The 16221-nt window shown below is 40.0% G+C and overlaps 1 protein-coding gene across 1 annotated transcript in view; it reads right to left on the bottom strand.

The window, feature by feature from the left end:
* The window catches only part of LOC306877167 (citramalyl-CoA lyase, mitochondrial-like), a 68351-nt gene that overhangs the window by 28350 nt on the left and 23780 nt on the right, over positions 1–16221 (bottom strand). Inside the window, exon 2 of the mRNA XM_079428733.1 lies at positions 7952–8162. Coding sequence (XP_079284859.1) covers positions 7952–8162 — 211 coding nt within the window. The remainder of the gene's footprint in view (positions 1–7951; positions 8163–16221) is intronic.

Genomic DNA, 16221 nt, shown 5'->3' with positions numbered 1-16221 from the left:
ATTTAAACTTATTGACACATTATTTTCCTTTTTTGATATTGTGCAGTGCTTTGACACAATTTGCATTGTAAAAAGCGCTATATAAATAAAGGTGACTTGACTTGACTTGACTGGCTATGTGAGGAATGAAAGTTTGGACGCCACAGACGTTTTTGCGGAGTAGGCTAGGTAGAATTTTCACAATAATTTAATGAATTGATTCACATACAGTGCCCTCCAAAAGTATTAGAACAGTAAAGACAAAATTGCTCTGTTGGCTGTGGAGTCAAGACATTTACAAATATGATTAAAAGATGAATATAAAGACAAAACTACAGAATGTCACATTTTATTATTGGGTGATTCAACACAGATGTTTTACCAGCTAAGAAGTTCAGCACTTTTAGAGTTTCATCCCTCTATCTGATGTGGGCATAAGTATTGGAACAGTTACCTCACAGGTCTTTCTAAGTGATCAGATGTGTCCTGTTGCATTAATTCTTCAGATATTAAAAGCAGGGAATGTGTCGTATCAGTTATACACATAACTTCTGCATTCTGAATCTTGCATTTGATGATGACACACACTAACCAGGATGAAGACGAGGGAGCTGACTTTGAGAGAAAAGCAAGTAATTTGGAAGCTAAAAGAAAAGAGGAAGTCAGTTAGAGCTCTAGCAAAAACAAAGGGCATGTAGAAATCAAGAGTTTGGAAACCACCAGTGACACCAGCAACCAACAACAACCTGATCGGCTGAGAAAACAACAGTAGTCGATGACAGACAAATCATAAAAGCTGTGAAAATGAACCCTAAAAGACGTCAACAACTTCCAGAAAGCTGGGGTGATGCTCTGACAATCTACTGTCCTCAGGAGACTTTGACACAGAATTACAGATGCTACACAGCAAGCTGCAAACCTCTGACCAGCACCAAAAATAGAAAGGCAAGATTAGAGTTTGCAAAAAAGCACAAAGGTGAGCCAGAAGAGTTTTGGAACTGTGTTTATGGACTGATGAGACAAAGATGAACCTTTATCTAAGTGATGGGAAAGCAAAAATGTGGAAAAAAAGGGAACTGCAATGATCCCAAGCATCTGTAAAGCATGGTGGAGGTGGTATCATGGTATGGGCATGCATGGCTGCCTCTGGAACAGGCCCTCTCAACTTTACTTATGACTTAATATATGATGACAGTAGCAGAATGAATTTGGAAGGGTACAAAACCATCTTGCCTACCGATATTCAAGAAAATGCCACCAGATTCATTGGGAAGTGCTTCATATTGCATCAGGACAATGACCCAAAACACCCTGCCAGTTCAGTCAAGGAATCTATAAGGACAAAGAAATGGAAAGTCTTAGATTGCCCAAGTCAATCTCCAGATTTAAATCCGATTGAACAGGAATTTCACCAGCTGGAGAGGAGAGTAAAGGCAGAAACTCCCCAAAACAAGCAACAATTGGAATTGGCTGCATTAAAGGCTGGGAAAAGCATTTCAAACGATGAGACCAAGAGTCACAGACTCACTGCTGTGATTGTGTGCAAGGGATCTGCAACTAAATAATAGCTTTTAATCTTTTATATCTGCCTTATGTTCAACTGTCCCAATACTTAAGCTCACATCAATGAGCGGGATGCACTCTAAAAGTGCTGTTCTTTTTATTTGGTAAAACATATATGTGTTGAAACGGCTAATAATAAAATGTGACATTCTGTAGTTTTGTCTCATATTCATCTTTTAATCATATTTGCAAATGTCTTGACTCCACAGCCAACAGAGCAATTTTGTCTTTACTGTTCCAATACTTATGGAGGGCACTGTAAATACAGCGATCTGTCACGCCACATTAAAGAGCTTGAAAATCACATTATAGTAAGACACATAATTTGTGTTTCGCTATAAAACTTATTTTGAAAGCTGAGACTTTGTTTTATATTAAAAGCAATAAAAGCACAAAGCTTAAGCTATTGGGTGGCTGGCGCACTACAAATGCAATGGAAGACATGAAATATTATTTCCAAGAATACTGTCCCTGCGAGTATGACACATTAGATTAGATAAGATTAGATTAAACTTTCTTGTCACTGTGCAGAGTACAAGTACAGAGCCAATGAAATGCAGTTATCATCTAACCAGAAGTGCAAATAACAAAGTATATAAATAAATATAAAAAATGTGTATATACATTAAGTTTTATGACATATAGTGCAAGTTATAAGGTGGAGGGGGAGAGACTAGCTCAGTGCAAATGACTGTACATAGAACTTAGGTTGCAAGGAAGTATAAACAGAAGGTGCATTATAAAGTGAGGTATGTAAGTAGCATATGTTTATATATGGCCAATGATCTTAACGGCATCCGGAGGTAGAAATGTGTAAGGGAATGTGCAAAATATCAGAAATGTGCAAAATAACAGAGGAAACAATAAGAACATTGTAAGTGAGGAGTGCAGACAGGTTATTGAATAGTGCAGTTTTTTTTTTTTTTTATCCTTTAGGTGGTCCATCTTGGATGTTGTAGTGTTCAGCGCCTGAGATTGCAGTTCAGTAGGCTGACAGCTGAGGGAAAGAAACTGTTCCTGAGTCTGCTGGTGCGAAAGCGAAGACTCCTATAACGTCTCCCAGATGGGAGAGGAGTGAACAGTCTGTGACTGGGGTGAGAGGAGTCTTTGATGATACTTCTCACTCTCCTTAGGCAGCGTTTGTGTTAAATGTCTTTGATGGAGGGTAGCACGACACCAGTGGTGTATTGGGCAGTTTTCACCACCCGCTGGAGGACTTTCTGGTCCGAAACAGTGCAGTTGCCATGCCACACTGTGATGCAGTTTGTGAGAATGCTCTCAATAGTGCAACGGTAAAAGTTCAGCAGGATGTGGGGGGGGGGGGGGGGGGGGGGGGGGGGGGGGGGGGCAGGTGAGCTTCCCTTAGTTTCCTAAGGAAGTAAAGGCGCTGTCGTGCCTTTTTGATCAGTATGGAGGTATTGAGGGTCCAGGAGAGATCCTGAGAGATGGACACCAAGGAACTTGAAGCTCGCCACGCGCTCCACTTCGGTCCCTTCAGTGTAGATGGGAGTGTGTGTGTGGTCCTTCTTAGTCTGCCGGTGGTCTACAATCAGCTCTTTGGTCTTCTGGGTGTTGAGTGCAAGGTTGTTGTTGGCACACCACGTTGCTAAATGCTGGACCTCATCCCTGTAGGCTGTCTCATCATTGCCGCTGATCAGGCCTACCACCGTGATGTCATCTGCAAACTTGATTATGGAGTTAGAGCCATGTACAGGTATGCAGTCGTGGGTGAAAAGGGAGTAGAGGATTGGGCTCAGCACACAGCCCTGTGGTACCCCAGTGTTTAGAGTGAGGACGGAGGAGGTGTGGGTACTGATCCTAACAGACTGTGGTCTGCTGGTGAGAAAGTCCAGGGTCCAGTTACAGAGGGAGGGGCTGATGCCAAGATCAATGAGCTTGGAGATCAGTGTGGATGGGATCACTGCATTGAAGGCGGAACTGAAATCAGTGAATAGCATCCTGACATATGTGTTGGTTCTGTCCAGGTGCGTCAGGGCAGAGTAGAGAGCTGAGGCGATGGCATCCTCAGTCGACCTGTTGGATTTGTAGGCGAACTGGTATGGGTCCAGTGTTGGGGGCAAGCATGTTTTCAGGTGGTAAAGAACCAGCCTCTCAAAACACTTTGCAATAATGGGAGTAAGAGCAACTGGTCGGAAGACATTGAGGGCCACTGCACCAGCATGTTTTGGTACAGGTACAATGGTGGCTGTTTTGAAGCAGTTGGGAACAATGGCTTGGGCCAAAGAGAGGTTGAAAATGTTGGTGAAGACCTCAGCCAGCTGTTCTGCACAGGCCCTAAGCACTCGGCCAGGGATGCCATCAGGGCCGGCAGCTTTGTGTGAGTTCACCTTACGCAAGGTGGCGCACATGTCACTGGTGGAAAGTGTGAGCGGCAGGACGTCAGGTGTGAGCTCAGCTTTGATGGGTGGTTCTGTGTTTCCACGATCAAAGTGAGCATAAAAGTAGTTCAGTTCGCAGGGAGGGTGGCACTGCTGTTTGGGGGTGTACTGTTTGCTGGTTTATAGTCTGTGAGGGGATGGATGCCTGTCCACATGCGCCGAGGGTCATTGTTTTTAAATCTGTCCTCAATGAGCAGTTTGTAATTGTATTTAGCTGATTGAATTCCCCTCTTCAGATTGGACCTGGATAAGCTGTAAGCTTCACGGTCGCCAGATTTAAAAGCGGCGTCACGTGCCTTCCGCAGGAGCCTGGACTTCCTTGTTCATCCAGAGTTTCTGATTGGGGTACAATTTAATTACTTTATGGGTGGTTACCTTGTCAACACATCTGTTGATATGATGCAGAACAGAGCTGGTGTAGGTGTTATCATCTGTGTGGGATTCCAGTGTGGCCCAAGAAACAAACAAATTCCAGTCTGTGTTCAGGAACTCCTGCTGTAGTGAAGAGTCTGCTTCTTCCAGCCAAACTTTAACAGTCCTCACGGTGGGTTTCACACGTTTGATGATGGGGGTGTATTTGGGTAGCAGGAACAGGGAGAGGTGATCAGATGATCAGATCAGTGATTATGGCAGTTGTAAATTCGCGGGGCAGATAAAAGGGTCTGCACTTGATAAAGATGTATCCAATATAAGCAGAACAGTGGGATTTAGTAATAATAGCATCGGAGCACCAGGATCTGTTTACATAGAGGCAAACACCCCCACCTTTGCTCATCAGCATGGTATGATTTCTGCTAAAAATCCCACATATATTTGTAGTGTATTAAAAAAAGGGTTAAATAAGAGAGCTACACCGCCCCCCAAAGGAATGTCGACTGAGTGTGTGAGCTGATGTTAAGATAAACAGTTGTTCCTGTTCAGTCTGTTAATAAATATCATATTCTTGATATTAAGCTGTTTCTGCGAGTCCTTAAATTTGACTCTTCCTCATCCCAGTAAAATGATGCAGCCGCTCGGACGCAACAATATTCAAATCAATTCCCGTGGCCTGTCAACTTCTCCTGGTGCTCTCTATCCCGGCCATTTGCATACGCAATATTGTCTATACTCTGAAAATATTAAAACTTTAATTTCTACGATTTAAATTCTCGAAACGTTTCGACTTCATTCTCGTAATCTTAGATATTTTTTATTTTTTAACGTGGCACTAAAACAGTCGTAATAAACTCGCAATTGCGAGTTAAAAAGTCATAATTGGGAGATATAAACTAGCAATTCTGAGAAATAAGTCAGAACTGCGAGATATAAAAACTAAAAAATTTGAACATATGTGTTCAGAACATATCAGTCCCCCCCCAAAACTGGACTTTAACTCGCAATTGCGAGTTTATATCATGCAATTCTGAGAAAAAAAAGTCTGAATTGCGAGATATAAACTCACAATTGCTAGTTATAAAGTCAGAATTAGGAACTCCAGAATTATCTCGCAATTCTGAACTCACTCTACGAATTGCGAACTCTTATCTTGAAATTATCTTGCAATTCTGACTTTATAACTCGTAATTGCGAGGTTATATCTCACAATATTGTGAAAAAAGTCAGAATTGTGAGATAAAAAGTCGCAATAACCTTTACTTTTATTTTTTATTCAGTGGCAGAAACGGGCTTCCATAACTATAGAAGAAGAATTAACGTTTGGTTAATGGGGAATATTGACTTGTGCGTCTTGTTGCCGAGCCCCGCCTTGATATAATGATTGACAGGTTGGGATTGTGATTGGCTTGAAATGCATTTTCAAATCCACATTGACAAACTACATTATCGCAGGGTATTTAATGAAAATGCAATTGAAACGTCGTAAGTGTAAGTGTCAATGCATTTAAGAAAAATAAAAGACATTTAAATCACTGTTTTGCTACCCTTTTGTTGCACATTTGGCTCAGAATGCATTTCGAAATTCACACTGCATTTTGTTACAATTATCACGCGGTATCACGATGAAAATGTGTGCTACCTGTAAGTCAAAATGCATTTAGGAAAAATGGCATTTAAATGATAATTTTGCTATAGTTTTTGCTTGGACATGTTAAACATATCTAATCAATTTGGGTAAACAATTTAATTTCAATTTAATAACTTATAAAGCGTTAAAATATGCTTTTAATTTACATTTTAAAACTTGTGTAGAAAATGACAAAAGTAAATTATATAATTTAATTATCATTTTAATCTTGCACTAAATGTTGCACATATGTATGGTAAAATGTAAATTTAAATAAAGAAATACAATGCCATTCATTTTTGCTACCCATATGCTTCAATAGTATTTCAACACACATTATGAGTATGAGGGGCTGATGAAATTGACAAAAGCCCAAATATGTAATATTTAGAATTTTACAGCAAAGATTCTACCAATGATCAGCTATACAAAACTGAATAATTCTGAATAATGACACAATCTGAATGCATTTGAGCACTGAAGTATTACAGGAACACCTTGGTTAAATCAGTGCCTCGATGAAAAAAACTGTCCTCAGAACAGTACAGTATGCATTCCTTTTCCATCTTCCTCAATGGACTATAAAAGAGTAACTGAGCTGCGGGAGTAGTTTCATTTAGTAGCACGAAAAATAAAACATCCATCTATAGGTATACAGAAACCCCCATGGATTTCCAATTGCCAGGATGGGGAAAACAGCTGAGAGTGTGGGAAGTGAAAGAGCGGGTGCAGAGGAGTGAAGTGTGTTTTATTATTGAGTTAATAACTCATTTTTACATTACGCAGTTGCGTGCTAGCAAATAAATAATGGATCACAGCTTTCCCCATACCATGCCAGGCTCTTTAAAGTTAACATATGGTCTTTAAAATTGACTGCGTCTTGTACGAAGTATTGTAAGTGCTTGTAGTCTTGACAGATTTATACCATCAAAAAGCTAAGGAGCAATGGGATTATTTTTCAGGCTCTTCGCGAAGTACATTGTTATTTTTTGAGAGGGAGTTATTAGCATTTTTATCTGAGAGACTACAGAGAGCATTAATTCTATCAACTCTGACAGGAACATGAGCTAGCGAAAAGAAACCCGCTCAGCTCAGAGAGGGGACCCGAGACCCTTCTCTAATGCCATTTTCTCCCCTTTCAGATCACCTAGCATTAATATTTCTCAACAAAATAATCCTATCCTGGCTGAACCCGACAGAAGAACTGAATTTTGGCTCAGCAATCTTATCTTTTTATACTTCTCATTTAAGAACAACATTAACATTTATATATGTCATTATGCTGAGGTCTAACATGGTAACAATGCCATAATTATTTTTAACTTTTGAGCACATTTTTGACACTTAAAGCCATCAAAGATGGATCAAGTTGTAAATAAAGCTCTGAAACGACACAAAAGACCTGAAAGCATTAAGCTAGCTTTAGTCCAGCTTTAGTGGATACTTTAAAACCTTTTCCCCCACTTGGTTGTGATAAAGAAATTAGTGTTGGAAAACATTGGGATCCATCACCTTTTTTCAGGGGTCACCGTTTAGGCTGCCTGTCAAACTTTTTCCCACTCAAGCAGGAATAGCCTCTGGCCATATCAATCATCTTTATTAACATGACTTAAAAACCTTTGTTAGCCGACTCCTTTCCACCGGTTCTCCTTTTAGCTCCTGCTCCAATCACGATTTCATGGAGAGGTAAACAGGGCCAATTGGCTGGCTGTGTGGGCGGGTCGAGAATGCTTTTAACCTGCAGCATCTGCTGAAGTCCTGCTGTTTGCTCAGTGTGAAGTGGGCACCTTGTTTCAAGTGAATGTGATAGGGGGGCATTTTTGCCTTTATTGGCACATAATGGGATGGAAATGTGCTTGTTTTAAGCATTGCGCTTAGGTAGCTTTCTTTGGAGTGATTAAGGATCAGCACCTGGCTAAAAGAGAGCTTTAAATGATGAGGATTTTGTGATTATGTCTCACAGAGTCAGGTGTTGGGTGAAGAATGAGAGGTTAGGGGCGGTCGGTACCTTCTTGTTGAGGGCTACTCCATCCTCACAGTCGAGAACGGCACAGTCCACGTCCAGAGAAGTCAGTTTCCGCAGTTTTCTTTCATCGTTGCCGGGAACATACAGCACGGCACGGCGTGGTATGTACTTTAGAGAGGTGCCAGGAGTATGGTGGAAACGCTGGCTGGACTGACACAAGGAAACCGAAGATAAAAGTAGACGACTTATCCCCCTGAGAAAATGTAAACATTTATAATGAATATTTTAACATGGGTCAATGACGACACATTTTCTGTCCCATTTATTAATTCACATTAAAAATGCAATTCATATATACAATCACTTGAATAGACCATTTAATGTCCTAATATAAAAAAGTCTAATTAAAAGAATGAAATTCTTGAAACAACAAACAAACAAAAAGAAAAACCTTCCGCATAATATGCTATTTCTTAAAAAAATGATTGTGTATTATTATTTGAAAATGGTCTGCCACCCTATTTAAAAATGAAACCGGAAATGACATCATAGAGAGGGCACCTGCAGACCCTCATGACTGTGCGTCAAGGTAAGGTAAGCATATTAAAATATTAGATCATTTGATGTTTTATGACAAGGCAACGTTAGTTCAGTTTTAAAATCATTTGGTGCTACTGCACAAAAACAAGGACATTTATGAATAAATAATTCATGAATAAATATATTTTACCTTATATTTACATATTACCTTAATAGAATAATAATAAAAAAAACTGTTTGAAAATAATGCATAGTGATGCATGTATTTCAGTTGTAAGGACAATATGTCATTACGTTTTGCTTGATAGTTAAACCAGATGACAGTTTAGAGTAAATAAACCTAAATCTTTTTTTAAAAACAGCATTTCAAAATCAACATGAATACAAAGAGTAGCATTTCTAAGAACATGCGTTTTAAATTAGATTAGAAACTAAAATACTGTGATTTGTGAAGTGTTGATTTTTAGAGATCTGTTGTAGTCATCCATTTGTTTGCTGATCTTTCTTTATGCCTGCACACATCTAACAAACCTCTGGCTAATCTCAAGCACTTATCCTGAACTTCAATTTCCCTTCCAAATCTTTACAAACTGAAGAAACAAGGTTTGTTTCCCTTTCAGTCCTATAATGGATAAGCACTGCTAACCTGAGGCTGTTATCTCCGACAACATCAGAGCAAACGCTTCTTCTCTAATGCTAATTCACAATGGCTTAGCAAGCACAGCTGAATAAATCTATTTTAGGGCCAAGCCAGTATGATGTGAAAGAGACTTGGGAGAGATTACATACCCCAACACAACAAAGTTAAGACAAGACCACAAATCTGTCTGGTAAATGAGTTCTAGAAGCTGTCAGATTTCTGTTCCCCTGTGTCAGGGCTAATAGGGGTGTGCGTTTATGGCTTAATTTCCACATTTTATCACACACTAATAACCACTGTTATGGTTCAGACACATTTTAATTGTTTTTTCGGTATGTCGGGGTGTTCAAACAATTAGCGTTAATAAATGCACCAAATAATTGGTATCACATACAACTAATTACAGCCGGGAACAGTCTTCGCCTGTCGGTTCCTTGCGATTGCACATGAAGGGACCGTATTAGTTGACTGTATTCCTTTCTGCCCTGACAAAAAGAAGGGGGTAGCATAGTGCTTTAAGGGGGGAGTGAAGGGCTGAAGTATTCTGTTTTGCTCTTTGTTGTCAAAAGAAGCTAAAGTCACTTCAATAGCCACTTAATCCAATCCTTCACGCTCACAATTGCCCTCAAGAACCAAGCAAGCATATTCTCGACTGAGATGATGCAGCTATACCAGGCAATTAAAAGCAATTCAGGTAGTTATGGCTGCGAGCAGTTTGCGGGCCTAAGTACACAGAGTCTCGGCAGGGATTCGCAATACTATAGTGTTCGGATTTGGTCAGTGGCACTAGCTCAACAAGGGGAAGGAGGAGGAGGAGGAGATATGCAAAACCACTCTCAATGCAGACAGAGGGGAGGAACTTGCTATTACTCAAGACCCCCAAACCTTACAGTGCCTGGATTGGCAATAAAGAATACAAACAGCGAAATTGGATAGAACAATCGCGGAGGAGGTTGAGGGCATTATGCATGTACGTGTGTAGGGGGTTGGCGATGAAATGGGTACAGCAAAAGGGCGAGGGAGGATCCAAATTAAATCTTCTACATTCAATGCATACTGCTGCAGGGTGAAAATGTTAAAAAGCCATTTTAAGTGAGCACTTGAAAAAGAAATAAATTATCTTGTAAGTAGGAGGCTTACAAAATGATGGCACTTGTAATTAAAGAATAGATTTCATAAAGGAGCTGAACATTTTTTTTTAAACCTCCATGGGGGAAGAGAGGGGTTTCCTTGATGGATCTTTATCAGAGAGAGAAAGAGAGCGGGAGCAGATCGCTTGACGGAGGTACAAGGGGTCTAATAGAGAAACGCCATTCAGCGCTGCTCTCCCTCTATGCGTTTTTAAACACAGTAGGGGTTTCACTTTGCTGCAGCCTATCTGCCACGGGGAAAGAGAGGAGTTTGCTTTGTTTAGTTGTTACTCTCTCTTTTATGTTTGAAGGAGATAGAGGAGGGAAAGACAAGTCAGTAAATTCAGGAAAGGTTTTTTGGTGTTCTCCGAGGGTGGCATTTTGAAAACCAAGCGGCTGGCCTCTCACGCAAGAGAGCGTGATGATGTGTGTGCAGCAGGGGAGGACGCTGGCTGTGTGTTCATGTGCTGTAGACACGCACACGTCCATGTCATGGTCATATTAATACATGCATAACCATCAGGCTTCTAATAAATGATTTCATACGATGTGCACGACAATACACACACAAATGGATGATCATGTCTGAAGAACAAGCATGTATCTCGTGGTCTCATTCTTCTTACAGTATATTTATCGATGTTAAAGGAATAGTGCACCCAAAAATAAAAAGTCGGTTACACTTTATTTTAAGGTGTCCTTGTTACAGTAGGTCCCACTTTATATTAGGTGGCCTTAACTACTGTGTACTTACATTGAAATTAATCATTTGATACAATGCACTTATTGTGTACATACATGTTTTTACATTGTACTTATATTTTTAAAAATACCTATTTGTAATTACATCTGTAATTAATTTCTGTAGTTACATTTATAATTACACTGTTGACCCATCCCTCACACCTTAACCCACCCTTAAACCTACACATACCACCAAACCTGTCCTTAACCTTACCCGTATCCCACCTCAATAGCAGCAAAAGTGTTTTAAAATACAATATGACCACAATAAGTACATTGTACTTATTTTCTGATGTAAGTACATAGTAGTTAAGGCCACCTAATATAAAGTGTGACCCAGTAAAATTATACATTTAAGTGCTGAGTAATATTAATTAACTACATGTACTTACTATATGGTTAGGGTTTGGCTTAGGGTTACTTGCATGTAATTATGAATAATTTATTGTTTTTTATAATAATAAGTACATGTAACAAGGACACCTTAAAATAAAAAAGTCTGCCATCATTTACTCACCCTAAAGTAATTCCAAACCTGGATGACTGACTTTCTTCCGTGAAACACAAAAGAAGATGGTTTTTAAAAATGTGGTATTGTTTATCTATACAATGAAATTAAAAATAAATTTGGGTCCTAATATTCTGTTTTGCATACGAAATACATCATACACTGTTGGAATGACATAAATGAGTAAAATATGACAGAATGCTCATTTTGCATGAACTATTTCTTTATGGATTTTAATTAGAAAAAAATAAACTGAACGAATTTCTAGAAAATTTTGCTCTGTAATCTGTGTTGCAAAAAATATATAATTTATGATGGCAAAAATTAAGATAAAAAAATCTAAAAGTTCTTGTTTTGGGTTTTGGAGATGATTTCCCCATGTTATTATTATTATTATTATTATTTAAATATATAATTATGGTAAAAATAGAAAGTAATGGGTTTATAATAAAAACTGGGTAATAGACATAGAAAACCCTATTTAAATGAGTTAGGTGAGTGGTTTGAAGTCCACTTAGCACATTTCAAATCCATTTCATTTTAAGGGGTCTTTATTAAGCACAGAATATTATAATTCATTCTGACTTGGGAATTTAATTCTCAGGTGGAGGAAATGATTGACAGAGACCAACCAAAGGAAAAGAAATATAAATGTCTGTATTATTCGAATGAGGTTCTTATTCACACAGATACTCTGAACCACATCACACAAAGAAATTACATCTTGTCTTTTCTTTAAATAAAATGATTGAAGCTAAATGTTTTTCCACATGATTTATAATCCAGTGCACTGATGCTATATAATAGCAATGCAAACACTGCAGATGTAATTAGTATTAGCTTATGCAGTAGTTTGCAATGTTGGCTTACTTAGCCATGAAAGTCATAAAACTTTGTGGCATACCACTCTCACATTATAAACCAACCGGAATCCTATTTAACAATGGCTAATGAGATTTTTATACCAACTTTTAACATACTAATTCATTCACGAAAGTCACTGCAGGAAAATGAGCTTATCTCCCAGTGATTTATTTGATTACATGATTTGCCCACTTCTCATTTGGATCCGCGCTTAGCTAAGAAAACCCTGAAATTAATACGCGTAAGAGTAACTCAAGTGGCCAATATTAAGTGTACAATAATTCACATAAAAAGCAACACAGACCATGGGCAATAAAAACAAGAAGCAATAAATGTTATTACGGCACTACGGCAGCTCTGGAACCATTTGGAGAGGGTTGGCCTTCCCAGCCAGATCCGTATAGAGCTTCCGAGATACGCAATCTGGACCGTTTTATTGTTACATCTGTCCAGAATTTTTCCCTGTCATTAAACTATGATATACATTTTATAAGTTCAGCAATCCCTGATGTAGACAACATTTCTGCAGTCCTCACTTTTCTGGACTTGAAAGGCTAAGATAACAGGGTGGTTAGTTTAGCAGTTAGTGGATTTACTGGTGAGAGTTCTGAGGTTTTCTGCTCTTTGCTGCTTTTATATGCTTCTAGACAGGCCTGGTCCTCATTAAATGCAAGTCTGGCTTCCCTATATAAGAGGACCAAGAGAGAACACAAAAACCTCTGGTGGTTTCGTTGGACATTGATTCTGCTCAGCTGTAGCTCCATTACTGTCCTACCAAACTGCACTGTTGCATTTAAAAAAAGAGATGTTGTTCATTAGCATATCTCAGATGTTCTTATTTAATCTCAGATGCTCCTTTTCCTCTTCTAAATTTGAGATTAGACCCTAAGTAGGAGGTTTGAGAATGTATGGGGTCGTATACCATCACTTTCAAAATGCCAACTTACCAGGAGACATGATGTGAAGATTTACTGCACGACTTTAACGTTGACATAAGTAGCTATTATATTTTTTCCTAATGATACTGTAAGCTGGCCACACAATCTAAGAATGCACTCGTTTAACCGCCCACTGTGTTCGCTCTGGCTAAAAACATGTTGGTGACATTTTAAATAAGTGCACCAGTCCTATGATGCAACTTGCATCTGCATTTTATGATAAAACAAAAGTATTAACTTGCGCTGACAAAACAACCAATAGGCCAAATCTTCTTCAAAACCCCATTTTAAAGGGGCTGTGAAATCAAATGATGGCGACAAAAATAAAATAGCCTTTTAGACATAAACATAATGGTCATCTCCAGACAAAATAAACAAAGATTTCTCTTCTCTTTTGTGTGTTTCCTACAGCATCGAATTTCAGCCTTTGAACCCCCGTGTTTCATGCATTCATAAACAGCCCTGGACACGGCACCATGGATAAATATGTTGTCCAATTTAACCCCCCCTTCCCCATCTCGTATAAGCACTGACAACCGCAGCTCTTTCAATATGCAGATTTCACAATTATTTCCAGCGTCTGGCAGCAACAGAAGTAGCTGTGTCTAAAATGCACAAAATTAAAGATTTGTGTTTCTACTCTGCGATAATCAGCATCTTTTTAATATGCAAACTATTTCCAGGAACTGTCGTGTTTGGGCTTTTAAATTAAATTTAGGAATGGGGTGGGAGGGAGTGGATGAAACAGAAGGTTAAAAAAAACTAAACAACAAAAACAAATCAATGCTGTGATGCATAAACATGAAATAAGTTCGGAAGACGGTGGAGAAATAAACGGTCAAGGAGTCATCAATATTTATCCCATTTCCAGGCCTTGTCTTGCCCTCCCACCTCCTCCTGGCACCAGGCTAAAACAATCCCAATAAAAGCTGCTTCTCAGCATGGGATCAGCCTTGTTTTCCAGTCAGAAGACACAAGGTGCCGGTGCTAAAATATGTGGCCAAATTAACTGTGGGGCACTGACGATAGTCAGAGAAGCAAAGTGAAACTTTCTTCTCTCTTTTGCCACCTTACCTCCCTCCTTCCCTCCTGTTCCAATCCCTCTTTGGGCTGACAGACACATCTGATCCTCTCGTAACAGGATCAGCTGGTGGCTGGTGACCCTGGCAACAGTATCCCAGAAGTTGCATGTTCTCTGCTCCTCCATCGTTCCCCTTGCCGCTGCCTCATTAGAGTGGATTTTACGCCATAATCTGCACAATGAGGGTGAAGTCATAGCAGTTATGTGCACTGGCCAACGCGTCTACCTGTAATCCTTGTGGAAAAGGGTTGCTCGCTCGCTCTCTTTCGCAAAGCTGCACACACACAATGGCTGACAAACCGCAAACTCTAAGCTCTAATTCTTCTCCACACAAAGGCTCAGACTACAGACGGCTCAGCTGTCAAGCATCAGAGTGTTTTTGTTTCCTGGACCAAAGACTCATGACTGCCTTCAGCACGAGGAACGTCTATATCCAATTCATCACACCAAAGCAAAATAATAATGGCGACCTGTTGTCGAAAGTTACCCGGTCCCGAAAGAACTTCTGCAGATGTGTGCGCTAATAGCCATCATAAAAACTAAAGTTTCAATTCACGTCAATGCGAGAAACCGAACGCTCTGTTCAATTGTTGTCCACAGCGGGAACGATACTGAAAATTTTCCCATTAATTTTTCTTTAGAAATAATTGAGAAGGGTCCATCAAAAGGAGGGAGCAAGCGATGGGTGTGGGGAGGGCAACGGGGTTAGCTTTTAACTTAGCATTTTTATTGACTCCGGGAAAACAAAATAAGGGATCCAACTAAGAGTGTGCACTCGGCAATAGCCATTCAGGCCTTTGGAGCTCCATTGTAGCACTTTGAAGGGTTTGAAAGGAAACCCCACTGGTGAAAATCCAGTGGAACATCTCCACAACAGAGCACAACTGTTCCCTTCGGCTTGAATGGGAGGGACATAAAAGGGGAGATGGACTTCTGAGGTACAGCCAGAAACAAAGGCAACAAAAGTGCTGATCATGAGGGAAAGACACAACTCGTTGCGGCAGAGGGGCATGGAGAAAAGGAGCCTTAGACAATGGCACTCACGGCCAAGTGACACACTGAAGAACCGAAAAATCTACACAAGAAGTGCTTCCCTCCCCACTTCACAAAAAAACCCACAAGGAACTGCTGGACAGCTGAGGGGCCAGATTGTCCCAGAGGGGAAAAGGACGAGCAAGAGAAACAACGCCGGACTGACAGCAAAGTATCGCCAGAAAAGTGAAGAAAACAGCAACAGTCAGAGAATCTGAAAGGAGGAGACGCAAAAAGATAGGGGGCTTGTTTTATTTAGGGAAAGATGGGAATATTCAGGAACAAAGAGACCAAATAAGAGGGAGAAAGTCACTCCTGTCTCTCTAGACACTTTAAAAGGTGAAGCTCGATCTCTGATGCATTCCCACAGTGCAAGCTCTGCCAGAGTGCCACTATTCCTGACGCTCCACTCTGTTCTTTTCCAGGACTTTTGAAGTGCCTCTTTGTGCATCAACACAATTAGCTTTTAACCCCCCGAGAAACATTCATCCCCACCCACTCGCCTATTCAACACGTGGACGACTCTTAAAGAGCTGCTCGCCTTCATCTTGTCCTGATAAAAAGGCCCTCGTGACTCCACACATAAATAAGTCTCATCTATAATTATCATGCCCTCCACTAACATTTCCCCTGCTTATTCCCGACACTTTGTTGGAACAGAAAAGATTCTTTTACCAGAACCAGAGTGCGTTGTCCATTTTAATGGGTGGCAGGGCTTCATTTACAGTTAAATCGTGTCACCTCCAAGACTGAGAGCATCTGAACACAAGCCGGCGAGGAGGAGAGGGGGGAGTGATTTGTTTGACATGTTTTTATAAAATCTCTCCAAACGATG

The sequence above is a fragment of the Barbus barbus genome, assembly GCF_936440315.1.
Source record: "Barbus barbus genome assembly, chromosome: 11".
Lineage (NCBI taxonomy): Eukaryota > Metazoa > Chordata > Actinopteri > Cypriniformes > Cyprinidae > Barbus > Barbus barbus.
Note: the sequence above shows the minus strand (reverse complement) of the source record. Positions and strands in the feature narration are given on the sequence as shown.